Below are 26,676 nucleotides of genomic sequence, written 5' to 3'. Positions count from 1 at the left end.
GATATGAATCTCTCGGTACTCTCTCAGATTAGAAGAAACTCAAATCTTTTTCGTTATTTTGATATTTAGAGGTCAAAATTTATTCATTATGCCTTTTGTCATGTACATTTTCATACATAACATTTTTTTTATTGAATTTCTACATGTTAGTGTTGTACATACGCCCTTATGTCATAAACAATTTATTTCCAACAAAGTACTTAAATGAATTTGTACATATTACTGTTGTTTACTTACGCAATAATAAAACAGTATAAAACTAGTTACAGATTATACACAATGAATTAAAAACACAATTATAACAGCAGTCCTTTTCGCCAGTATTTTTTCTATCAGAGGAATAGTAATTTTTCTAGATTGGACTTTGATACGTTCTGTTTACACAACCAAGATAACGAAAGAGAATTCAATACTTTATTTCATACATAGAGATGCAATAGTGAGATTCAATAGTGCTGATTAATTTTTACCAGTGGCGTGTCGTGACACTTTGACGATTGTTACCGGTTGTTGATATTACAAGTACGTATCTCCAGTTTTTCAATATCAGAAAATCTAGTATCTTTTTCCCAGCGTATCAATCATTTTAAAATATAGGCATTGGCAACGATTTTTAGGGGGGGGGGTCAAATCCCACTTCAATTACATTGATCTTTCTGAAAGGTGTGGCTCTTCAGGTTCTTCCACATTTTTTTTCTTTACTAAATATAATCGAAACTATCTCTCAGTGATCTTAAATATTCTTCAAAGTAATCTATTTTCTTTCTGCAGTAACTTACACCATGAATTTTCTTTTGTAAGATATTGAATAAGATTTCTTATCTTGATCCTATAGAATAAAACAGTTCAAATAAAAAATTGAAGTCAAAACTTTGAAGGGTTTGATAGTATTTTGCTGCACGAACTCTGGTTTGAGAACCCCATTCGTCGATGTTTTCGTCATAGATTTAGAGAGTCCTAACAGTTCATCTTTAAAGCTATACATCACATCATTTATACTACTTCTATAGTTCCACCTTGTGTTTGAGGCTGTTGGGATACTTTTGTTGACTACATAGTCCAAAGCATCTGTTCTTTTTGAAGACAGAAAAAATAAGCAAATCACAACATAGTTTTAGAAAAAAACTTACACCCTTTTGTATAGTCAACGGAAGAAACTAAATTAAGCGTATGGGAATAACAATGAAAAAAATTAGTCTTCTTTATATCTCTGTTTAACAAGAGGCTGCAGCTTCCTACCTCACTAACCATAACTGAAGCTCCATCGTACGTTTGAGCAACAAGTTTTCCGTATTGAAAACTAGTCAGACGGTCAAACACAACTTGAGACAGTCAAACTACGGTATGGTGGAAACGATTGCACAGTTCTTTTTCAACACATCAAACTGCATCAAAGTGTAAATTCAACTACTAGGCTAGAGGCTAGAGCTGGAAATTTGCTGAATCGAAAGTATTCTATACTAAATTAAAAACAAAATATTTTCAACTTGATTAGCATAAATCCTAAAAAATAATAAGTATTCGAATTAGAAGGAGCACCGGGAAACATCTTTACTTCTCCTTAATTATCATTACTATTCCCCACTTGCTCTTGAAACAGTTCACATATAGTACAATGTGTTTCATCGATGGGCATTCTCGTACATTTAATGACACACTTCAGAGATTGACTCTTTGCTATTTCAGGTGCGAAACAACTGCCATCTAATTTTTTCTACCATTTAAACAGAAATAAAATCTCAAATATAATAATAATAATAATAATAATAATAATAATAATAATAATAATAATAATAATAATAATAATAATAAGAAGAAGAAGAAGAAGAAGAAGAAGAAGAAATTTGTATAGATCAAATTAACAGTCAATAAGAAACTATTGAATCAAAGCAAACCTACTGTATAATAAATTTGTTTGTTAGAATATCCTATTTAATATGTTCTTGTTCTCTGTTGGTATATTATTCAAATTAAAAAAAAAAAACGTATTAACATACAGTCATGCGAAAACGATATTTTAACATATAAATAATGCATTTCGGAACATAGTCTCACAGTAGATGTTTAATTCTATTACTATGAAAAACCTGCTACTTTTATTTGAAATTGTATACGGTACTGTCAAGACAATGAAATAACCTTACGAAAACGGAAATTACAGCCAAGTTTCCATGTCAGCTCAGCTCGATCCTCTGTAGCGAGGCGAGAGGAGAGCGAGTAGAATAAACATGCTGATCATATTCTAGATTCTCCTTGTGTTGACAGGGAACGTTCCTATTTTTTCCTGATCCACTCAGCCGAACGGTAACATAAAGGGTCATTCCGAAAGTCCAAATACGAGCGCCCAGGATGCTTCTGGCTGGCACGCTGAAAGGTGCTACTGGAGTGACTGACCGCTATCGGGGTTCTCGTTACCTCTGAAATCTGCGGTATAAACAACAGTATGTTCCTGTTTGGCGCTAGCATGTTATGTTCATTCACATTGTAAATGCGGCATAGGGCGTCCGAACTTTTTTTTTAAAAAAAAGAAAGAAAGAAAATGAATATGTAAACATCTTCGCATGTTGTTGATGAAATTTAAAGACATATGAAAACAACGGAAAACTGTCATATTTTTACCGTTACCGCCGCTAACAGCGGTAATATGCACTACACGCCCCTGATTTTTACCCATAAGATTAATTCCAATCTTCATTAGCGGTTTCAGATTACGCACAAGTACTTTTACTGAGTGCCCGAGTAGGAAATCTCTAAGTAGTCCTTAGCGTAATCGAATGTAACGGGACTTGCGATAAAACTGATACTCTTACAGTATTACTTTAGTGTTACAGAGTTTCATTAAATCATTCTTCATTTCCTTGGAAATTGGTAGCAGTCCTGAGTATAGCTGAAAAGGATTGTATTTCTTTCTAGGTGTTCGGAAGGATCTTGAATGCGAGGATTCTCTAAAAGGTTCTGTCATCCTTTCCTTGAAGATAATCTTATTTTCGTATTTTGTGAATCTCAGCCATCTTAACTTTTGCCATGAAAAAGTAACACCGTTCTGATATTTGAATGTAACTAACTTATAATAGCTTTTTGCGGCATCAAAATTATAGAAATATTCTGTTGTCATCGAATGTTCCGTGAATGGCTACGGCTTTCGTCTTGCCATCTTAGCAACTATACACCAATCAGGTGTATAAACATCTATGTTCTTCTTTGCGCGTTCTATGACGTTGTGCATGGAATCAGCTTCCATCTGAGTGTGTTCTGGTTCAAGAAACTTGTGGTCAATACAGGTTATACTTGTATTATGGCTGCATACGTACACATTGCTGGAATTTTCTTGTTCAAATTCTGTCCACCACAACAGTCTGAATACATCGTCACTTGTTTACTCGAGGAGGTAAATTTCGCAAGTAGAGTAGAATTCAGGAGGCAATTTCATCAGGACTTCTCTTATCCCTTGTTTCATACCATATGTAACAAACCTCTTCGCGCGTGACTAGATTGTAGATGGTGAGGTTGTAAACATTAAATTTACGAACATAATACACAACACAACACCCGTTTTACGTGATGGCGTTGTCAAGACTTGTTGGAGTTCAAGCTACGTGAGTTTCGTCCTTTGTTGCTTCTTCTTTGTCTTTTTGCTCTTCTTACCTTGTTTCTTCTTTTCTTTTCAAATGTTATTCATAAACCAATTTCTCTCTTTCTTTTCCTCAGAAGACAAATTTTTAAAACTGACAAGTTTTATATTGATCTTTATTCGGCTTGTGTATCTTGATATTCATTTCTTTCAGAATTTTCCAGTATGAAGTAAGCCCTATTACATTTCCATGTGAGACTTTCTTCTCCTTGCAGCATCCCTTATAAAGGTTCTAAAGCTTCACATAAGACAGTGCTGCCTCAACATAGTAATAGCAGGTTGAAGATCGACAATAATGAGAGTCAACTCGGGGCATCGATAGTACATGCTCTTTTACAATATTTTTGACTGCTGATGTTAAACTGTGTTTCGGTTTATGTTTCCTTCGAAGCTCGTGACCTGTACTTCCGGAAGAAAGCCCTTTCTGCAAAACGAAACTACATACTTTATCACTAACGTCAAGAGTATAAAAGAAAAACTGCTTGCAGACTAGTATCATTTTCCCATCGATAGTTAAATAATAGTCAACTGTGTACTGCCTTCTGGACGTGGTGTTATATTTTCCGCGTAACTTTAACCTTCGCCTCATGTGACGCAGAAGATAATCTCTCTGTCTATGAATGTCTTCTAGTTTCCAGTACAAATGATGCACAAATTTCAGTTTTTCTTCTTTGATAATTTGTTTCCAATGTACACGCATCTACATGAAACATTGAGTGCTCTGCGCGAATCACGAATTTTGCCAGCACTGGTAACATATTTCTTACACAAATTACGATTAATTTTGGCTTTATTCTTTTTCCAGTTCATGGGATTCGATGTATGTTCCTTGCTTTGGATGCATGTGATGATTTTGTGGCCACATTTATTTCTATTAGCATTTTATCATTTGAAGTACTTTCATCTTTGTCCACCTCAAAATCCAGGTCGGCATCACTATCGTAGGATAGTCTAATATCAGTAACGGAGTGTCCAGAGTCGGCTTTCCCCAAAAGCCTGGATATTTCCTGATCAGATAGCGAAACACCGTCCATCCTGATCACTCTCTTCATCTCAACTACAAGATCCATACACACTACAAAACTAAAGAAGACCAATAATGCCACAAACTGCAACCTTATTCAGCTTACTTATTCACCGCCTACAATAAAACATTGGAGAGAAAAAATATATAACGTAATGTGGCTTCTTTTGAAGTCGCAACTGCTTTAATACGGATCTGAATGCAACTTACGCCCATCCATTGTATGTACGCTCAGATATGCGTTTCCTGCAATGTGAATATTATATTTCTGACATAAAGGCGTAAGTGAACATAAGCCTTTCTGTCATGAACACCTTTATGAAACACTCTGTTATGTCTTCCAAATTTTAAACTGGAAATCCGTTTTTATTGGGAATTAACGTACATCAATTTGCCAGGTGCAAGAATGTAACATAAGTGGTTCAATGAGCGAAAAAAAAAATCATTTTAAAAAAAATGTCACTTACGCCCCTCTGTCATGGAAGCGACGATATATATATATATAGTTTTATTTCTGGCGATACGCAACGGTACGTCGTACCGGCACCTTTTAATCAGAATGGAATATTTTCTCTTCCGTCTTTAAAAAGGGTTGACTAGAAACTTCGAAAATACCAAATAGTAAATATAGTTTTATTGAAAATCAGAGATTTTATTGTTTTAATTTTCCTTTTTTTCTCTCTAGAGAAAGAGTTCCGAATCTTTGTTCGTTCTTGAAGTCAGTCAATTGTATTCAGGGGCTAGAAATATTTGGGTCCTTCTGTCTCTCGCTCTATGGCACGTCCTCCCGCCTCCCTTTTTCATTCCTTTTTCGAATGGTAATATAAACCATAAAGGCTCTAAACCGACCAGATATTTTTTTCTGAAAAGACTGACCTTCCACAACGAAATAATCCCAACAAATTTGTCTGTCGCTGAAGTTCGACTAAACTAAAAGCCAGTACAAAAATTCTGTTGGGACACCACCTCTGTATTGTCTCCAGAGAGGAGCCTTTGCTAAGTTCCTATTTTAATGTATCCAATTAATTGTTTTTATTCATTATTAGAAAGAGGATTAAGTGAAAATATTTTTTAGATTTTTTTTGCAGAGGTTTGTAGAACATGTTGGTAGCATGATCAGTATTCTGAAGAACATTATGTGAACAATGTACGGTGTGTGTGTTGTTATTGAAATTCAGTTTGTGTGGAACTCTTGATGCCTTCTGAAAACAAATAGCATCTTACTTTCACCCCTTTACCAGTGTGGTAATTGAAAGAGGGAAAGGAGGGAACTTCCCAGGCCCATCTGAACACTTTCCTGGAACCTCGTTCCCTTTGTGCTTTCTAGAGGGGGGACTTGGTAATGACATCAAACCTTCCTGTATAATTACAAAAATTACAAGTCAGATAAGGAGGCGTAACAATGTCCTGCAGCAAGGGAGTGAGGGTGGGGAAGTTTCCTTATTTTAGTTTGTACTTCAGTTTGTGGAACAAGAACAGACCGTTAACCTACACTGTAAAAAATCGTTGTGTTATTTCAACGACATGCCTATGTGTTAACATGGTTGTCTTAAAATATAACACAAACAGGTGGTTAGAACAACTCACTCTCCATTTGGAGTTGTCTGTCAAATGTTGGTAGTTGAAATGACACACAGCCTGTGTGTTGAATTAACACAAGTGTAGAATCTTCGCTGTCGTTTTCTGCGTGATTGCCTAATATGTTGGGCATCTAATTATAAAGGCTTACGTACTGAAGCTACAAACAAACACAGTAGAAAGAAATACTTAAACAAATCCATGTATTCATAAAATTTAAACATGCAAACCGCGAGATGTGTTTTCAATTGTTTTACATAATGTTTCTGAAGAAATATGTCAACAACGAGAAACAACACCGTATTACTTTGTCACTTCAACACTACACGAGAGCTCACCAGTCAACACTGGGGACTGTGTTAAAAAAAATGCGGAAAACAAGTAGAAACACGATTAAGAAGCAATCAAATTATAAAGATATAGGTAAGAGTTTCCTATCGTTCTTCAACAAGATGTTGGTGAAAGTTGTATTTCGCACCATTAAGAAATACATCACAATAAATGATGGGGAGAACGATAACAAATGTTATGGAAATTTTCTAAATGAAGTGTTCTGTAGTTTACTATTCTTATTTTAAAATTATATTTTGTTTCCTTCCTCGTCCTGCTAACATTTTTAAGGGCATTTCAAAAAAGAGCGCGTTAGAAAACACTTGATGAAATTGACGATGTTCACGAATTAATTTGTTGCAGTTCTTTTCGTTAATTTTGTTTGTTTCGTTATTTCCAAACACAATGAATTGGTTGTCATGTTAACTAGCTAGTATTCAAAGATGGCGAAACACCGTAAGCGTAACCATGCACACCACAAGCTTTTCCAACACAGGAAAAGGGCTACATCAACACCGTAGGCGGAGTTATTTCAACACCGAAATAGGTGTCGTAGTAACACAGAAGTGGAGTCGAACTAACACCAAAAACGGTGTTAATCTAGGGGCCTGATTTTGAATTTTAACACAGGGGGTTGTTGAATTAACATCAAAGCGGTGTTACTTATGTGGCTTTGGCCTTGAATTATGACATAGATGGTGTGTTGAAATAATAAGAAAATGATATTGAAATAACACAGAGACTGTGTTATATTGATAATTGACATGGTGTAATATTAACACAAAATAATTAACACATTACACGCAATGATACTTTCTTCGTGTTTGGTGCAACACCGCCACACTACCGACCCTGACATAGTGTCGACTCAACACCTAAAATACTAACGCAGACTCGAGTTTAACACCACTGAACACCGGTTGTGTGTTAAAAATGTAACACACGCCATGTGCTAAATGCCAACACCGTGGGGTCTGTATTGAATTAACACCGCACAGTGGTAGACACGCTGGAACCATTGCCCTGTGTTAAAATTGAGTTAAATTAACACAACGATTTTTTTTACTGTGTAAACAAATTAGAAGTTATCAGTTTATCAGTCCCTAGTTGATAATTTATGCGCAAGATTCCCTACCGAAGTTGCGGTAGATCAAGATTCTGTTCTCCATGAGTCGACATGGCCAACTGACACTATGTAAAAGATGTTGTATGGTGACAGAGAGGTAATAGTTCTTGCTAATTATTTCAAATCTGACCGAGAAAAATCGTTATCAGACTTCCGGAATTATAAGTCTAACAAGCAGGTCAGTGATAAGTTGTCAGTGATAAGTTGCAGAAAGTATTACCAATTAGAAGTATTACCAATTTCCACGGCGAAGTGCGAATAGAGATTTTCACTTATGAATTTACAGATGTCTGATATTAGAAATAGACTAAGTGCTCAAACATTGTCAAACTTGCTTTTCATCAATGTTAATGACTGACCCACTGTTAGACAAGCTCAAGGTAGATGAGCTAGTTATTTCTTGGCTGAAGGATTGACATCATTTCTCTACTGATGATTTACCATGAAAAAGTTTTGAAGCCCAACAGGAAAAAAACTAGATGTCAGATTTGTTTTAAGGTGACAAATTACGAGTTACGAATATGTATTACTAATTGCTTATTTGTGTTATTCAATTTTGTACCTAATTTTTAACAAGTATCTGTTCTACCTTTTGTGTATAATATTGATTTTTTAAACTAGAAAGTAAACTACTTTGAATAAATATTCATAATTATTGCAATTATACTTATTGTAACTTACATTTAACGTAGTGTTTCAGTGATTACACAAGTTACAAATATGAACATATTTTATGGAGACGTTCTCACAGAGGGTACCCAAAAACCTTTATACTCTTTGTACATTAGAAAACTGAATTTTCAAGTCTTTTGTGAGAAAAAATACTGTAAACTGAAAAATCATAACCTTTTCCATATTGTACAGGGGTATGCGAGTAAAAGTTTCGTTTGGAATGCGTCGAGAAATTAATACTTAGTCTTAAAAAATTTTCTCCTAGTATAAGTATATTTTAGGTACACACTAACTTCTACCCACCTCGAAGTGTTTCAATTTCCACACTCCCTTTTACAAAAAGAGAAAAAAACAAGAAAAAAATAACTAAGAAATACTGATTATTACGTTTTTGGTATTAGAAAATTAAGAATCAAATATTTTTAAAGCATGTATATGTACGTAAGAGTTTTTAGTTACAAGACTGTAGTGATATGCTGCTAGACATTAATAATAATAATAATAATAATAATAATAATAATAATAATAATAATAATAATAATAATAATAATAATAATAATAATAGTAATACCTTGAAAGGTATGCAACCTTTGAACCATTATGAACCTGAGGTCCAGCGTACCGGCACCTTTATTTGTAGAAATAAAGTTATATATAAATATAAATTTTTAAGATTTTTAGTTTTTTTTTTTTTTTTTTTTTTTTTTTTTGCATAAACCTGATTAAAGCAATACCCCATGTTCTAGCAAACCCTGGTGCGTCACTAGATATCGATCGCTGAAAAAAATCGATTACAGCGTTTTCTTGCATGTTGATTGTTGGTAACTTCAGGTGATACCTCGTATGCCAATGTATTCAATGTATTATAGTATATGTGCTGTGATGAGAGCAGCTGTATCAGCGTGTTTTGAAAGGATAAAACACTTCTTAAAAGATCTGAAATGTTAATATTATGAATACATACAGTGACGATTTTTTTCGTCTCCTGCAAACCTAACAAATTGGACATACGAGGTATTACATCTTCGACAACGATATATATATATATATATATATATATATATATATATATATATATATATATATATATATATATATATATATATATATATATATATATATATATATATATATATATATAATATTAAGTTTTACATTAATTTCTGGAATTGATTCAGTATACATTTTAATATTAAACACAAGTAATTTAATTAGTGATATTAAATTAAATTGCACTTAAATAATGTTAGTTGTGTGGTATTATATAGAAAAAGTTTCTGGTTTGGACCGAAGTTTGTATACCTACTTGGAGTACACGTTTATTATATCTAGTTTGAATATTTAGTGGCAATGGAATATTTATTAATTTTACGATTCTTTCATGAGCAGACACAAATTACGTACAAATGGCTGGAACCAAAAATATGTCGTGATGATATGGATGAAGCTGTTCAACTTCCTCCAGCTAGCCAAAAGCGAAAATGTCCTCCATGCAACCCAGGAATGGAATATCGCAACGGTCCTAACTGTGACTTTTGCCCAAGAAACCATTATTCTGATGGAATATCATCTTGTAGTGAATGCCCCCCAGATACCACTCCAAATTATGGCTATCAGTTTATACGGTGGACTGAGTGGCCAAAAATAATGACAACCACGTGTTTAGGAATGGAAGGTAATTTGTAACCACTGTCCATGAAATAAGTATATAAATTGTTACAGTAATTAAGGTTGTTTTATTTTCTTGTTTGAAGTTTGTAAAGATAATTTTATATTTCGAATGTTTAGGAAATGAAAAATAAATAAAAAAAACTAAAGAATGGAGTTTTGAGACTAAATTGTTACGTTAATCAAACTTCAGAATATAATGTAAATGAACAACAGTAAATGATTGAAGACAATTTACAGAAAAAATGAAACCTTAAAATTCGGAAGATACCTTATGATTACTAATTTTGAGAAGTGACGGAGTTTTTTTTTTTTTTTTTTTTTAAGATAATGTGTGTAGGAGAATGTGAAATCACTTAGTAGAGAAAGAAAAATAAGCTAATTTCTCCTCTTGTGGTTAGTCCAGGAAGCCTTAACTTCAGTTAGTTCAGAAAACAGAAAGTTTTAACGATGAAAAGACAAATGTAAAAAAAAAAAAAAAAAAATGGACGTATGAACTGGTTAATTACACTAATGATATTTGAAAACGTTTCGGAAGAGTCATCAATTGACTTATATAATGAAAACAAAAATGTTTATTTCCATCCCTCTCTAAAAGTTAAATATTTTGAGTTTAAAATGTTTTCATGTCAAAATTTACATTATATTTCTATTCTATGTACTTACTGGTTATGTAGGGATAATACGCGTTATTTGTTATGTATCTTTGCAGGAGAACTGTGTGGGTCAAACATAGGTTGGCAGTTGGCGGAAACTCATATTCAGGCTGTTCAAAGCCGCTCATATGGTGCCCTCCTACTTCTTACATTAAATGTGGCTGGATTTAGAACCAAAGGAGGCATTATGGGAGGACAACGTCTTGAAGCCGGGCAAATATCGTTCACTTTTGAGCTAATTTGCTATCACAAGTGTGAATTTTCTTTCATGCAGGTAATTTGTGCAATATTTAAGTTTCTTCAGACAAATGTCAGTTTTACAGCTTAGTTGTAAAGAGTATTAACATCTTGTAAGCTCGAATAAAATTATTTCTATTGATTTAAAATTAAATATGTAACTATTTGCTTACAGAATTATCTTGACTTTTGTCAATATTAGAAACACAATTTTAAACTTACAACAAATTACATATATCAGTTGCTAGGCAGTAGACTGCTGCTAAGTTATATCTGAGCACAATCCGAATTTTATCATTAGATCAACCATAAGACATAGGCCCTCGTTTGGGAAGCTACTTGTAATAAAGCAAATGCTACATCTAGTGTTACAAAAGTATAGTATTAGTTTATGTAATTTGAGTAAAATTACATTAAGTAAAAAGAAAACTATCTTTAGTCACATTTACTCTAAATTTGTTACTAGGAAAATCGTTATAACTTGTTGAAATGCCCATTCTTCGCACAAGGGGAATAGGTTTATGGGAAATATTTGAGTCCCTTTCCTCCTTAGAATATGCATTTCAATGAAGGCGTAATGACAAAAATCCATAAGATACTCCACTTTTGCCACAAATTTTGAAAAATTCTACTCTCTGTGAGTGCTTTCTTTAACCATTGAGGCTTGATAAACACCCAGCTTGAAATTGGTAATAACTATGTTCCAAAAGTCATTTCAAACGGATCAGTCGATTTCTCAACCCCGGAAACTATGAATTTGACACTAATCTGGGTCGTTTTTGACGATTTATTTTCACCCTTCATTCTGATGGAGGCTGAACTTGGATTTAAGCGGTATTTAGAGTGTCACTATTCATCTCAGCGATCCTGAAAACCATGGATTCGACACTAATACCGATCGTTTTCGATTATTTCTATATGTCACCTCTTTCCACCCTCTAAGGGATGTCTTACTCCCATAGTACTTTTCCAGACTGTAAGACATGTATATAGGGATGCGCTCGAGTCGAGACATGTCTCGAATCTCGACTCGACTCGACTCGAATTCGAGTCGAGATTCGAGTCGAGACACACTTTGTAAAATTCGAGACGAGTCGAGACAAACGTATTTCTCGACTCGAATTTTCGAGTCGAGACACGAGTCGAGTCGAGACGGCTCTTAAAAATCTCGACTCGACTCGAATGTCTCGAAAATCTTTCTATAATTTTTAATATTATTTTGAAGAAAGTATTCACTCAGAAACAGCCTTGAAACCAATTCCAGCTTTTATTTCTTTAGAAAGGTACAGAACGCATAAAATTAATAGTTAATCTTTAAAGATCAAGATTTAATTTTCAGCTCAATTCAGTTAATTAGAACTAATAGTTAATGTCGTTGTATTTGGTTGTACTGTAAATATAATGATAATAATAATAATAATTGATTATCTAGTTTGTATAAAACTATTATCCGTAGTCTAAATCTAGTTTGTATAAAACTATTGCGATAGAGTGAACTTCATAAATTCTCTGAATGAGCAGTTGGTAGTCTATAGTAATTTAGCATAGTTATAATTATTGTGTTTTCGTTCCCATGAACGCAATAGGGTTACGTAACTTCTGGATTATTCGCTTGCCCAACTATTCTCAGCCTTTAATATGTTGCAGCATATCACGAGCTATGGATAATATATAATGTAACATTTGTTGTACATCACATATTATGATACGAGACTGTTTTACATAGTATATCTTATCTAATATAAATAAAATAAAGAGTTTGTTTGTGTGTTTGTCTGTCTGTCTGTGCGACCTGGGGACCAGACGAGTGGACCGAGAGTTCCCAAAATTTGGTCACGGGTACCTTAGTCCAGGCCCCAGATCAAGACGAAGCGTTTTTTTTTTTTTAATTTCGAACCAGGGTGGTCTCGGGGGGGACGTTTACTGGGACCGACCTGGGGACCAGACAAGTTGACCGAGAGTTACCAAATTTTGGTCACGGATACCTTGGTCCAGGTCCCAGTCTAAGGCGAAGCGTTTTTGTCAAAGTTGGAACCAGGGGGTCTCAGGGGGGCGTTTAGCGAGACATGTAGTAAAAGTAATCCAAATTGATCGACATTAGTGTCAAATCCATAGTTTTCACGGTCGCTGAGATCAATGGCGACACTTCCATCAGCGATGACTTGCAAATTCAGCTACTACTGTATGCGGGCCGGGTGTCAGCGGGTGAGGAATACCGAGACATGTATAAATAGCCCATATTGATTTATACTAGTGTCAAATCCTTAGTTTTCGCGGTCACTGAAATGAATGGTGATACTTCCACAGGTGTTGACTTCCAAATACAGCCCCCATGCGAAGAATGGGTATATTAAGCTAGTATTACAATAAATGGACTGCTTGGATGCCAAGAACTAGTACAGATAAGTACCATCCACTTCTATGAATAGGTATTTTTTAAAAGGATTTTTGTAAACACTAAGTTATAAAACAATGAACTACATACAGTAGTTATGGTTTTGGTTCCCAACATAAAAGAAATATGGATTGTTCATGAGATATTGAACTTCAACTTTCACTCCTGGAAAATTTCAATTTTGGAGTTAGGCCCCTTGGCATCAAAGCAGTTCACTGTAAGATAAATAAATTCCTCACTTTACTCTAGTAACATAGTTGTTCAGAAACCTGGGATTTCCATCCTCTCAAATGAAAGCTGAATGATTGCTTGATACATGCTGACTATATAGGAGAAATAGTGTATTAAGTTTTCGAGCTTTTGTGCGTATCCGTATTTACACTCTGATATAACTTTAAGTTCACACTCAAATCGAGCTAATTGTTTAATGCATTTCGAAAGCTTTTATTTTTATGCAGCTCATTAAGGAAAATCTATTTCATAATCGTAACATTTATGTACTAAGAAACTATGTACGTAAAGTGGACTCGACCTAGCCCCGTGGCCGCTGTGACTCAGTGGCACAGCTCTCACCCTTGGTGTGTGAGGACTCTGATTCTGTGTGTGTGTGTGAACTCCGCGGCTAGTGTATGCGTACAGAGTCGGAAGCGGTATGTATTGTTTATACTACTTACAACGTTACCCCCCACATAAAATATAAATTCACCCTTTCTCCCTTCTCTTTTTCGAATACAATGAACCGACTCTTTTGCTGAAGAACGATGCTAAAAGAAAATTGAAACATCTGTGTATAAACTTTCTTTGAAGCGCAGTCTTTTGTATTTGTAAGGTTTTGCGAGTGTTTTCGAGATAGCCATATTTTTACCATGGACTCCTGCTGCGAACTGACCGTGAGTAAACACCCGATCTCGCTGTGCTCAATTTCTCTCGCACATGTGAAATGGGTTTGTTGTTTCCAAAACAAATAGGAAGTTACCTTGTGCTTTTGCATTTCTGCACGCACACAGGTACCATTGTTGTTTTAATGATCAGAAGAAATATCAAAACCATCCGATATATATGATACAAAACAGCTAACAGAGGGAGGCAAAGATAAAAGTAGGCCTATACCAAGTTTTCCGCGTGGTACCATTATGGAGAATAAATATTTGATAAAGTCACGTAGATGCGCTTAAACCTATTCCATCTGTCCTTATAATTTTTCTGGTCTCATCAATTTCTCAGGAGAATACGTACAACATATGTCCAAATTCCATATATACTCTTTCTAAACTAATGAGTAAACTCATTAAGAACACCAACTGATATCAATAAACAGGAAAGAAAACAATACTTTATACTTCTATCATTTGGTACACATCTCTATGAAGCACAGCTTGTTTCTTTTTGAAATAGCTCCTTCGTGTCACAGCTGCGGTTAGTTTTGTTTTGTGTTAGGATGAAAGAGACAAATGCAACATTTGCTTCGAGGTGAAGTTATATATATATTATTAAGATGAGCGGTGATAAGCGAGGTTTAACAAAGAGTGCCTTTCGGATGCACAATTTAACAGGTAGTTGCAGTCCGTGTTGAGAATCGAACCAAAGCTATGTAAGACATGTTAATATTGAGCTCTTTTGTGGTAAAAGTGAACTTCAGAAACACACAAAAGACTTGAAACATCAAGCTAATGTAAAGCAATTGAAAAATAGCCTACATATCGCTGCATCTTTTCTGTGGCTAGAAACATGCAGTGTGTAGCAACAAGAATCGTGTTAAGGACTTTTTTTTTCGAACATAACATTCCCTTCCACACCATAAAAGACAATATAATGTTTGTTAAAAGAAAGTGCACATAATATTTTTAAATTTTGTTTGTGATCCTATCATGCATAATTATAAATAATGCCTTTCATACTACGAGAATGAGTTCAACTATACGTCATGGCCCCTCTAAAGCGGGGCCACGGTGGCTCAGTGGTAGATCGTTCACCTCTGGTGCTTGGGGACCCTGGTTCGATCCCAGCTCGTACCAAGTGAACTTTGTGGTGGACAAACACCGTGTGCGTGGGTTTCCTCGGGGTTCTTCCGTTCCTCCCACTTTCTTCATTCCACGATTTCACTAATTTCTCATCATCACCCCTCTCCTTTAGCCTAACCGGCATAACCGTGGGACGTAAAACTCAAAGATTTCACTTCATTTTTTCCCTCGAAAGCGATATCTTTCAAAATTATTTATTGTTAGATATTGTAAATTTACGGTATCTATTTTAGTGGACGGGAAATTTTGCATCTAATCGGATAATTTCATGGCTTCTAACAGGAATTCGCAATTACGAAATTTGCATCACTGTCTTTTGAAAGGATGCCTAGAAAAAATACTACTAGAAAATAACTGAAAACACAAAATGGATTTGATAGCCAAATTCACGTCATCTTGGTGCGTCATCATTTTTCTTTAAATATTTGTATTTAGTATTAGATTAGAGTTTAGTGTCCCTTTCAGCATCAAGGCTATATGAGACGTGAACTTACAAATTAACGTGGGTTCAGAACCACAGGAGTTCCCATCGGAAATCGAACCTAGGTCTCCCGCACCAAAGACGCGTACGCTAATCATATGGACAAGGGTGTTCGATATTTATTAATGTGTACATAAAGTTGTGAAATTGCGCTCTTATAATGGAATGCAATTCCTTCTACTGACATAAACCTTCATAATACTTAGCTGGACAAAGTATCTTTAAAAAGAAAATGTCACCCTTTATGTTTCAGTTCCTGGTTCGACTGAAGGATGGAACAAATTGCAATGAGCGTTTTTGGATCCTACTTTGTGTAGTTGATTCATCATAAACTTGGTATTTGATACGGATATGAACCATTACACTTATTTGGTGTTTATTTCTAAATAATAAGTCCTAATACAATTTCATAAAGTTGTAATTCTTCTTTAGTTTGTATCACTTTACACAATGACAAATCCAAAAGGTGTGTTGTATCGGTGCAGTACCAGTTTATCACGTTTTTCAAAATGTTCCAAAACCCAAAGAATAATCTTTAATTTCTGATATTTTAGTCGTCACAAATTACAATTTTATAATGTAGTCAATGTTTATAATTACTGGGCAGTTGGGCGTTTAAACTAATGACATCATAATAAAGTCAAAACCCTAATTTTGAGTTGAATTGATTCTGATTTTAACGTCCCGTTCAGCAGCGAGGCTATGTGAGACGTGGACCTACTGATTAACGTGGAATCCGAACCTCATGAACTCCCACCGGGAATCAAGCCCAGGTTTCCCACGCCAAAGGCAAGTATGCTAACCGTTAGCCACGAAGGAGCTCCACCATAATTTTAGTGGGCGATAAGAAATATCTCGCCAGTGCTTTTACAATAAATAAAATTTTATAAGTATTAAAGAATAGTGGTAAGAGATTTTATAATAGCTCTTTTATTTATGAGATATGAGTATTTTGAAAAAAAAAACAACTAAAGAATAGGTTGGCGGAACCACAAAAGACTCGTAAAATAAACTTTCTTATAAATACATACGCACCTTACTCACTTTTTATAATTGCTATGCTTACGTTCTCCATAAAAACAGAAATTCTCTTTTAGTGATACTTTACACAAGATCATGAAGTGGGTTCAAATTTAATTAAAGGCAAAATACAATACAATAATCCACAAATATTGCCTCAAGTGAGTTTAAAGATTTCTAAGCACTAGTGCGAAACCGGGCTCTGCCGTTGCGATCGATTTACAGGTCTTGAGACGAAAGTAAGAAGGGACTTACGCACACAGTAAGTAAAAACAATTAATATGCCGGTAACTTTCCCCCAAATGGGTGTATCTTAAAACTAATCTCACCATTATTTTTCTAATTAAATTCTAGCCCGAAATTATGTATCATATTACCCTATTCCCATTTTGAAAACTTGACCTTAATTAAGGTCAAGTTTTCAAAATGGCGGATTTCAAGATGGCTGCCATCAAGGTCATATCTGCCATACGACTTCCCCCCAGGACTTATATGTATCCACATGGTTTTTCTTCACTTTTCTTCATTAACGCTCCGTTTACAAAGGGTAGTAAGGGACTTCTGTGGTAATCTCTAATAACCACATCACAACTCTTAAAAGTTATTAAAAAAAATAGAAAACATGCACCATGGCAAAAATTTGTCATCACAAGTAATGATGCATACATGCCTTCTATCAGCAAAAAAAGTTTCATTGAAATTGGAACCGGACATTTGAGTGATGTCCCTTGTGGGATGTGATTGAACGTGACGTCAGAACACATCGCCCCCCTTCCCGGAATTTACGGGAATTAGGTGACTGAGTGAGCACATGTGGTGCCAGCTCTCTCCAGCGACCTATCAAGAATCATTGCGTGTATGCCAAGACGTGTCGCCGTTTTTATCCATGCCAAAAGTCGACATACTGACAATTAGGTAGGTAGTCATGATGGTCTGGCTGATGTGTGCGTATATTTTAACTCGTACATTTTGTCTCGACTCGAATTTCGAGACGTCTCGACTCGAATTCGAGTCGAGTCGAGACAGAGACTGTCGAGTCGAGACACGAGTCGAGACAGAAACATATTTTCGAGTCGAGACACGAGTCGAGACAACATTTTCTCGAGACGAGTCGAGACAGGCTTAAATCTCGACTCGACTCGACTCGAATGCATCCCTACATGTATACCAATTTGGTTAAAATCGATCCAGGCGTTCTAGAGTTATGCTGGAATATACATACATTCATTTATCCATATATATGTATATATATGACGCTGCTATTATCTGAGAAAAGTTTACAGTAAAATTGATTTTAGTTCGATCTTAAGGTAATTTGAGTCGAACATTTGCAACGTAGAAAATCCTGTATTTATAGTAGTAATGATTAAAAACCCCATAAAGAAAATCTATACGAGGAATATAACGTCGCTTATAAAATATCGTTTTTAAAGATATTAACAGTGGCGTAACAAGACGGGGGGCAAGGGGGCATTGCCCCCACCCAAAGTTCTGGTAGAAGTTATTGGGGGCGCCGGAGGCGCCTAATGATTACTTTGCCTTTTTTAAAGCAAATTGAAGAATGAAAAGTTTATGTACAAAAGGAGTGTTTTGTATGCACTGCCAAATCTTCGACAAAATATAGAGTGCAGTGCTTTGTAATATTATAACTGATGGACACTTTTTCTGTTCCTTTTGTGATGATTGTCTAGGGTAGCTTTGATACAATAAACTAAAGAAATAAAAATTATCTATATGACAGTCAAGCAGCGATATAAACATTTTCTTAATCCTTTGTCGCCCCTCATTATGTACGGGCGACATAATGCTTCGAAAGAATATAAAAGGAATTAATGTTACAATGACAGAGCATTGTAAATATATTAATTATTCCTTTCGTCGCCCCTGATTGTATAGGGGCGCCTTCGATAGAATAAACAAAGATGTAATACGGCATTGCACCAAGGGCGCTGTAGATATATTAATTATTCCTTTTGTCGCCTCTAGTTGTATAGGGGCGCCTTCGATAGAACAAAAAGATGTAATATTGCACCAAGGGCGCTGCGGATAAGTTAATTATTCCTTTTGTCGCCCTTGATTGTAAGGGCGCTTTCGATAGAACAAAATGGGATATAATATTGCACCAAGGGCGCTGTAGATATATTAATTATTCCTTTTGTCGCCCCTGATTGAATAGGGGCGCCTTCGACAGAACAAACAAGTTTATAATGTTGCACCAAGGGCGCTGTAGATATATTAATTAGTCCTTTGGTCGCCCCTGATTGTATAGGGGCGCCTTCGATAAAGCAAAAAAGGATGTAATATTGCGCCAAGGGCGCTGTAGATATATTAATTATTCCTTCTGTGGCTCTTGATTGTATAGAGCGCCTTCGATAGAACAAACAAGTTTATAATATTGCACCAAGGGCGCTGTAGATATATTAATTATTCCTTTTGTCGCCCCTGATTGTGTAGAGACGCCTTCGACAGAACAAACAAAGATGCAATACGGTATTGCACCAAGGGCGCTGTAGATATATTAATTATTCCTTCTGTGGCTCTTGATTGTATAGAGCGCCTTCGATAGAACAAAAAAGGATGTACTATTGCGCCAAGTTCGCTGTAGATATATTAATTATCCCTTTTGTCGCCTCTAGTTGTATAGGGTGCCTTCGATAGAACAAACAAGTTTATAATATTGCACCAAGGGCGCTGTAGATATATTAATTATTCCTTTTGTCGCCCCTCATTGTATAGCGGCGCCTTCGACAGAACAAACAAGGATGTAATGTTGCACCAAGGGCGCTGTAGATATATTAATTATTCCTTTTGTCGCCCCTGATTGTGTAGAGACGCCTTCGACAGAACAAAGATGCAATAATACGGTATTGCACCAAGGGCGCTGTAGATATATTAATTATTCCCTTTTCCGCCCCTGATTGTATAGGGGTGCCTTCGATAGAACAGACAAGAATGTAATATTGCGCCAAGGGCGCTGTAGATATATTAATTATTCCTTTTGTCGCCTCTAGTTGTATAGGGCGCCTTCGATAGAACAAACAAGGATGTAATGTTGCACCAAGGGCGCTGTAGATATATTAATTATTCCTTTTGCCGCCCCTCATTGTATAGGGGCGCCTTCGACAGAACAAACAAGGCTGTAATGTTGCACCAAGGGCGCTGTAGATATATTAATTATTCCTTTTGTCGCCCTTGATTGTATAGGGGCGTCTTCAATAGGACAAACAATTATGTAATATTGCACCAAGGGCGCTGTAGATATATTAATTATTCCTTTTGTCGCCCCTCATTGTATAGGGGCGCCTTCGACAGAACAAACAAGGCTGTAATGTTGCACCAAGGGCGCTGTAGATATATTAATTATTCCTTTTGTTGCCCCTGATTGTATATGGGCGCCTTTGACAGAACAAACAAGGATGTAATGTTGCACCAAGGGCGCTGTAGATATATTAATTATTCCTTTTGTCGCCCTTGATTGTATAGGGGCGTCTTCAATAGGATAAACAATTATATAATATGGCACCAAGGGGGCTGCAGATGTATTAATTATTCCTTTTGTTGCCCCTGATTGTATAGGAGGGCCTTCGATAGAAAAAAACAAGGATCTCTTCAGCTACCGCTCAGGAAACAGACCCTGAAAAGACTAGAACACTCGCAGAGATCCGCGAAAAATTATCAATTCAACACCACAGAAGAGAAATTACGCGCAACCTACTATGAATATTTGGACAATATCATTTGCAAAATGTAGTCGATTCCATCAGCCTGAACTGAAGAAATATTGTGCAGTAGAGGATGTAATTTTGGAAGGTACCTTTTCTCAAGACATTAGTGACATTTTAAAAGAATACCACGTCAATCCGGACCGACTACAACTACAGATGCAACAGTTACTCACCACTATTCCCACTTCAAAAAATCTGAGAGACCTGCTTGAGAACTTCAAGAAACTCTGTAAAGAAACAAGAGAGTTGTTTCCTGAAGTGTTGAAAGTCCTTCGTCTCCTGCTTATAATCCCGGCGACATCTGCAACTGCCGAGAGAAGTTTCTCAATGTTGCGGCGTCTCAAAACTTATCTGAGGTCCATAATGACCCAGGCAAGACTGAACCATTTTGCAGTTCTTAATGCATACCCAGACAGGCTTGACTCACTGGACGTGAAGGAACTGTGTAGATAATTCACAAATAGCTTCTATCGTTCAACTGCCTTCGGAAAAGTGTGAATTCTGCTCTTTGAAGTGTGCAGTTTTTGTGCCGAAATGAGCTATAGGATCACAGTGGCTCGTTATTTTTTACATTGAACATTTAATCAAATTTAAACTATATTATTCCGTTCTTGTTAAATATATTGAAAGCTGGATGTTACGCACGCAAGGGCTCAAAAAACGGCTTTTAAAAAAAGTTTCTTCCATCGCTTTTATGCCTGTCAAATTTTGAACTTTTTTTTTTTTTTTTTTTTTTTTTTTAATATTTCAACTTTAATGAAGAAAGTACTTTCCACCTTTGTTTCTCATTATAAGAAGAAAAAGAGACCTAATTACTGCATTCTGAAGAAAAATAAATATGAGAAGTTCAACAATCAAGAATAATCGATTACTCATAAGAAAAAGAAGGGCAAATATATTAATCCTTTGGGGACTTTTGGTACAGATCTGAACCATGGCGTCGACCTTCGGGATTTGTTTTATAATTCTCTAGTAAAGCTTTTCACATCGTGTTTTTTGCATTCATTCAAGCAGGGGCGCATCAAAGAATGTTTCATGAGCATTTTGCAGTCACGCTTGCGATGCTTGGGGGCAATGACGTCACAAACATGGACGAAGGAAGAAAGAAAATGATACATTTAGTGCTCTTTTTTTTTAAAAAAAAAAAAGTCCTAACACATCGCTATTAATCCTAGGATCATGGACCACACCTAGTTGTGTTCGTAATAAAGAAATATTTCCAACTGTACCACTCAAATTTCCCTATTGGGAATATCCCACCCAAAGTAGAAAAAGGGATTTTTCAGATCTTTTTCCTTTTTCGGGAATTCCTCCTCTCAGGGACATGTGAGTGGTACCGTTTAAAACCTACCACCATTTCAAATAAAACAAGGTACAAACCATGATCGTAGGGTAAATAGTGATTAAAAAAAAAAATCTGAATTTTTCCCCTATTACACACTTTTAGTGAACGTGTTTAGTAAAGTAGCTACTCATAATCGCTACTTTACTATTCCCGGTCATCCCTATTTGTCGTAGGATCATGGTCTGTACCTCATTTTGTTTGTAATGATGCAATGTTTCCAACAGTACCACTACCCTTGCGCTGTCATGTACCTGAGGAGATAAATGTCCGATAAAGTTAATTTTTGAAAATTTGAATTTCCCGCTTTTCTTTATACATTTTGGGCGGGAATTTCTCCCCTCAGGTACATGATATGAACATGCAAGTGATACGATTTAAAACACTGGTTCATTACAAACAAAAAGGTACAAACCATAATCCTAGAATAAATAGTCTTGGTGTTAGAGCTGATTTACTAAATTTCCCTCCCCATTTTTGGGTAATAATTACTAATGTATTGTTATTCAATAAGCTCTAGCGTCAAGAATGTTCATTGTAGGACCATGGTTCGTACCTCATTTTGTTTGTCATGAAGTAACGTTTCGAACTGTACCACTGCTATGGCACTAACATGTATCTGGGGGAAGAAATTCTCAAAAAGATTTTTTCCTCACAAAAATATCTTTTTCCCAATTTGAGCAGGATTTTTTCCCTTCTGGTACATAATGGGGAAATTTGAATGGCACAGTTGGAAATATTCCTTTATTACAAATACAAAGAGTTACGAACCATGATCCTACGTTAAAGAGTCTTAACACTAGAGCTTGTTGAATAACAATAGTAGACATTAGGAAAAAATAGTATAAATGAATTTTATCACCAAGACTATTTACCCCAGTATCATGGTTCATATCTCGTTTTGTTTGGAGTGAAGCAAAGGTTTCTTTTGGTGGGGAGGGAGTAACACTCGCATGTCCGTGTTGTGTACCGGAGGGAAGAAATTTGCAGGAAATGGGGACTTTTTTTTTTAAAAAAAAATCTTTTTTCCCAATTTGGACAGGAATTTTAATGCCTTAGGTACATATTAGGGAAATTTACAAATTAGGAAAAAACTGTTTCATTCCCAATAAAACGGGGTATGAACCATTCACCTAAAAATGTGGAAATCTCAAAAGGGTTAATGTATAGGGTTTTCTAGTTCGAACGAATTGTTTGTACAGTTCTTCGAATAATGTTTAACGACAAAAAAAGTTTAGTGAAAAATTAGTGGTGGGAACAATAACTGTTTTAAATGGTGGTTTAAGGTCTCGAAAAAAACTTTTTTAAAAAAACGAATATCTTTTCCATGCTTTTTTGGCTTGGGATTTTTTTCTCTTAATATTTCATATTTAGTGAAGAAACAACAGTGTGTTCCAGCTTTCTTTTCCCATCATACTCTAACTTTAAAAAAATACTGTATTCTGAAGAAAAATAAAAGGTAAGAGCCACCGCACTAAGCTTTGTTGCTCGAGTTCCTTAAACTAAATCATATTATGCTGTTGCTATTAGTGAAACATTTTCTTCTGAAAAATGAACAAAATTATGAAGCCTTTTCGGCTCTAATATTAGGTATTGAAGAGTATCTGAAACAATTGTGTGATACTTTTTCTTGTCTGCCAGTTTGACTTTAAGCAACCCAAACAATACATTTCAAGATGTATAAATTTCAAGAACTTGATATCATGGTTAGACAACCAACGTGGGACTTATGAGATGCTAGTTGTATCAAAAGAGTGAAAATTTCCGTGTTCTTTCCAAAAGCCGTTTTTCTTTTAACGAAAATAAAGCACGTCTCAAAAATCCGGCTATTTTGCATCTCTAGCCCGGTATATCAATATAAAGTGTAGGTCAATCTATGTACTGAAACATTTGAAGATTAATGTGGTGTAAAAGTAAAATTTAAAAAAAAAAAAGTGTGCGTGTAGGTGTATTGTGAGAATCTGTTGATCACTTTAGAAAAAAAATTGTGGTTGTGATATGCCTTCAGCCTATGAGTTCTGGAAAGTTAGAATGTGGCTTTAGTGCCGAACGTATACGGAACAATCATGTCGTACTATTTAGTGATTAATTAATAGTAAACTGTATTTCATACTTATCCCGACGCAAATCAAATGAGATCTACTAGTTTTACTAATGTACGATTCTTGTGTTGAATGATTACATTGGGTGGGTGAAGAAACTGTCTTTACTTCAAGTAAGTCTAATATTTTAATTTTTCAAATGTATAGCTGTTTTCGTAAATTACAATTATTTTCCCGCACACACGAAAAAATACATAACAGTAATACTGTAAAGATTAGTGCTAATTACACGCTGTGATGGGGGGGGGGGCGCTGTTGAGAGAGGGGCGCAACTAAAAGACTTGCCCCCTCCTATATTTGAAATGTTGTTACGCGGCTGGATATTAAGGATCTATTTTGCCCAAAAGGCGAGATATATATGTGATTATTTTTTATTCGTATACCTACAGTGGTATATATCTGCACCGTAGAGGTATCTAGTTGTAGGTATATGCAATAACGTTTCGTGAATTAAAATAATCACTTTTGATTCTAGTTTATAGTTAATTAATAGTTTAAAAGCAGACTGTGTTGAATAAACAACTATCTGTAGTGTACACCGTGTTCATACTGCTTAATTACTAAATTATATATTGCTTGACATGGAATACTTGAGGATTTTATATATGTACTTGTATTATTATTTTCATATAATAGTGAGTGTTAATGATAGTATACTTCATGTGGATTGGCAGTAGAGCATGTTAAATATTGCACTGTCCTTAGGAACGTAGTGGAGCAGTGATGGTTAAGTGTTAGGAATTAGCGTTACATTTACAAACAAAATATTATTATTATTATTATTATTATTATTATTATTATTATTATTATTATTATTATTATTATTAATTATTATTATTATTTACTTCCCTTGAACATGAACAAAATAAAAATTATATCGTTCTCTAGGAAAACGAATATATCTTATTTTTCATACTCAATAAATCAGCATACAATTCAAGCTGTTTCAATCAAAAAAGACGGGTGTTATGATGGACTCTAAGTTACTATTTGATCATCATGTCTCTACCATGGTTTCCAAGGCTAGAAGAAACCTGGGACTCATCCAGATTTCTTTCTTGGCTTGGTTAAAATATAAATTTAAATTACACGACATGACTAACAGGGAGATTCTTGCTAAACTGGATTTACTAGCTCTTGAAGTTCGGCGAGATTTAAGGCAAATCAAATTTATTCATGATATAATACACGCTAAAGTGAATTTAATTGAATATTTATATATCAAAGTTCCCCTGTATAATTCTAGGGTTTACCGTTCTTTACTATGTAACAATCAATTGGTTGGTTCTCCCCTATTTACTATTGTTGACAATATAAATAAAAAACCTCTTAAAATTGATTTTTTTGATTCGAATTTTACAATACTAAAAAACAATATTTGGAATGTTTTATTTAATAAATATACAAAATTCACTATGATTTGGTATATTGTCTATTGAATTTTCATTGTCTTTGCTTTACCTACCCTGTTTATATCTGTTTATGTGTATTATATTTTAAAATCTCTTTGTAATTTATTTTTTTATTATGTTCAATATATTTAATTTCTTAATAAAACGTTTTGCTTGATTTAATAGTTACTGAATCGAGGTTATGTTATATCTTTATTTTATAATTTAGTCTGTATCAAATTTATGTGTAAAATTTTTATTTATTTTCCTTATTTGTATTTTGTCGAGATGATTTGATGTATTTTTAATTTGTTTCGTTTTGTTTGTATTTCTCTCGTAATCTTTTATTGTATATTATTGTACATATGACCATTTTGGCCTCGGCTGTGGTCTTTATCATCATCAATAATTAAATAAATATATTATTATTATTATTATTATTATTATTATTATTATTATTATTATTATTATTATTATTATTATTATTATTATTATTATTATTATTAAAATAAAAATAAATAAGCTAAAGAAGTTGAAAGTTCTTTTGTGAATATAAAATACATAGAATTAATATTAGTATTACACAATCTTAATTGTCTGGCGCTAACACTTGAATTTTTGTACTACACCCTTAAAGTCATATAAGGATCTACTTAAGAACATTTCAAATTCGCAAGTATGTCTATACGCAGAATAAATGAAAATATAAACATAACATCAACAGATTTTGTGCCACTATAACTGAATCGGTGAGTGGAAAAAGAATATACCAAAAATAATGAAGAAAAATATCCATTCTCATTACGTTTTTAGAATTTTGGAAAATGGAACGTCTTAATATACGTTAAATATGTCCCATACAATTTTTTGTGCAAGTAACGGTATTTCCAGGTGATATATGTTTTAGGTTTTTTGAAAGTATGGTGTGGAATGTTTTCCTTTTTCCACTTACCATTCAATTGGCTTTACCATAATCTGAAGTTACTTCATGTTTTTTGTCAACATAGAAAATATATCTACTCAGAGGCTACATTTGAAACATTCCCTCCTCATCACAATCTGTAAGTAGAGTAGTAATTACCTATAAATCAACTGTGTGTGTCTTCAAGTCTTTAAAATTTGATGGCTCCCTCCTTACCCTCCTAATTTACACGTACATCAAAGCTAAAAAATATCAACACCGAAATTCACATGTTCTAGAGGAGCTGCTTTTATTTTTACTTTTAAGAAAGAAGTAAAAGTTCTTTACATTCACGTGTTCTTAAGTCGCACTGAGT

The 26,676-nt window shown here is 34.8% G+C and overlaps 1 protein-coding gene across 2 annotated transcripts in view; it reads left to right on the top strand.

The window, feature by feature from the left end:
- The window catches only part of LOC145688518 (endosome/lysosome-associated apoptosis and autophagy regulator family member 2-like), a 120,892-nt gene that overhangs the window by 66,924 nt on the left and 27,292 nt on the right, over positions 1-26,676 (top strand). For both annotated transcript variants that reach the window (XM_081762868.1, XM_081762867.1), the window contains exons 7-8: positions 9,751-10,036; positions 10,742-10,959. In XM_081762868.1, coding sequence (XP_081618994.1) covers positions 9,751-10,036; positions 10,742-10,959 — 504 coding nt within the window. The remainder of the gene's footprint in view (positions 1-9,750; positions 10,037-10,741; positions 10,960-26,676) is intronic.

This window comes from Thermobia domestica, chromosome 6 (assembly GCF_964235325.1).
Source record: "Thermobia domestica chromosome 6, izTheDome1.hap1.1, whole genome shotgun sequence".
NCBI classification, from domain to species: Eukaryota; Metazoa; Arthropoda; class Insecta; order Zygentoma; family Lepismatidae; genus Thermobia; species Thermobia domestica.
The sequence above is the reverse complement of the archived record's forward strand: the minus strand, read 5'-3'. Positions and strand labels throughout refer to the sequence as shown.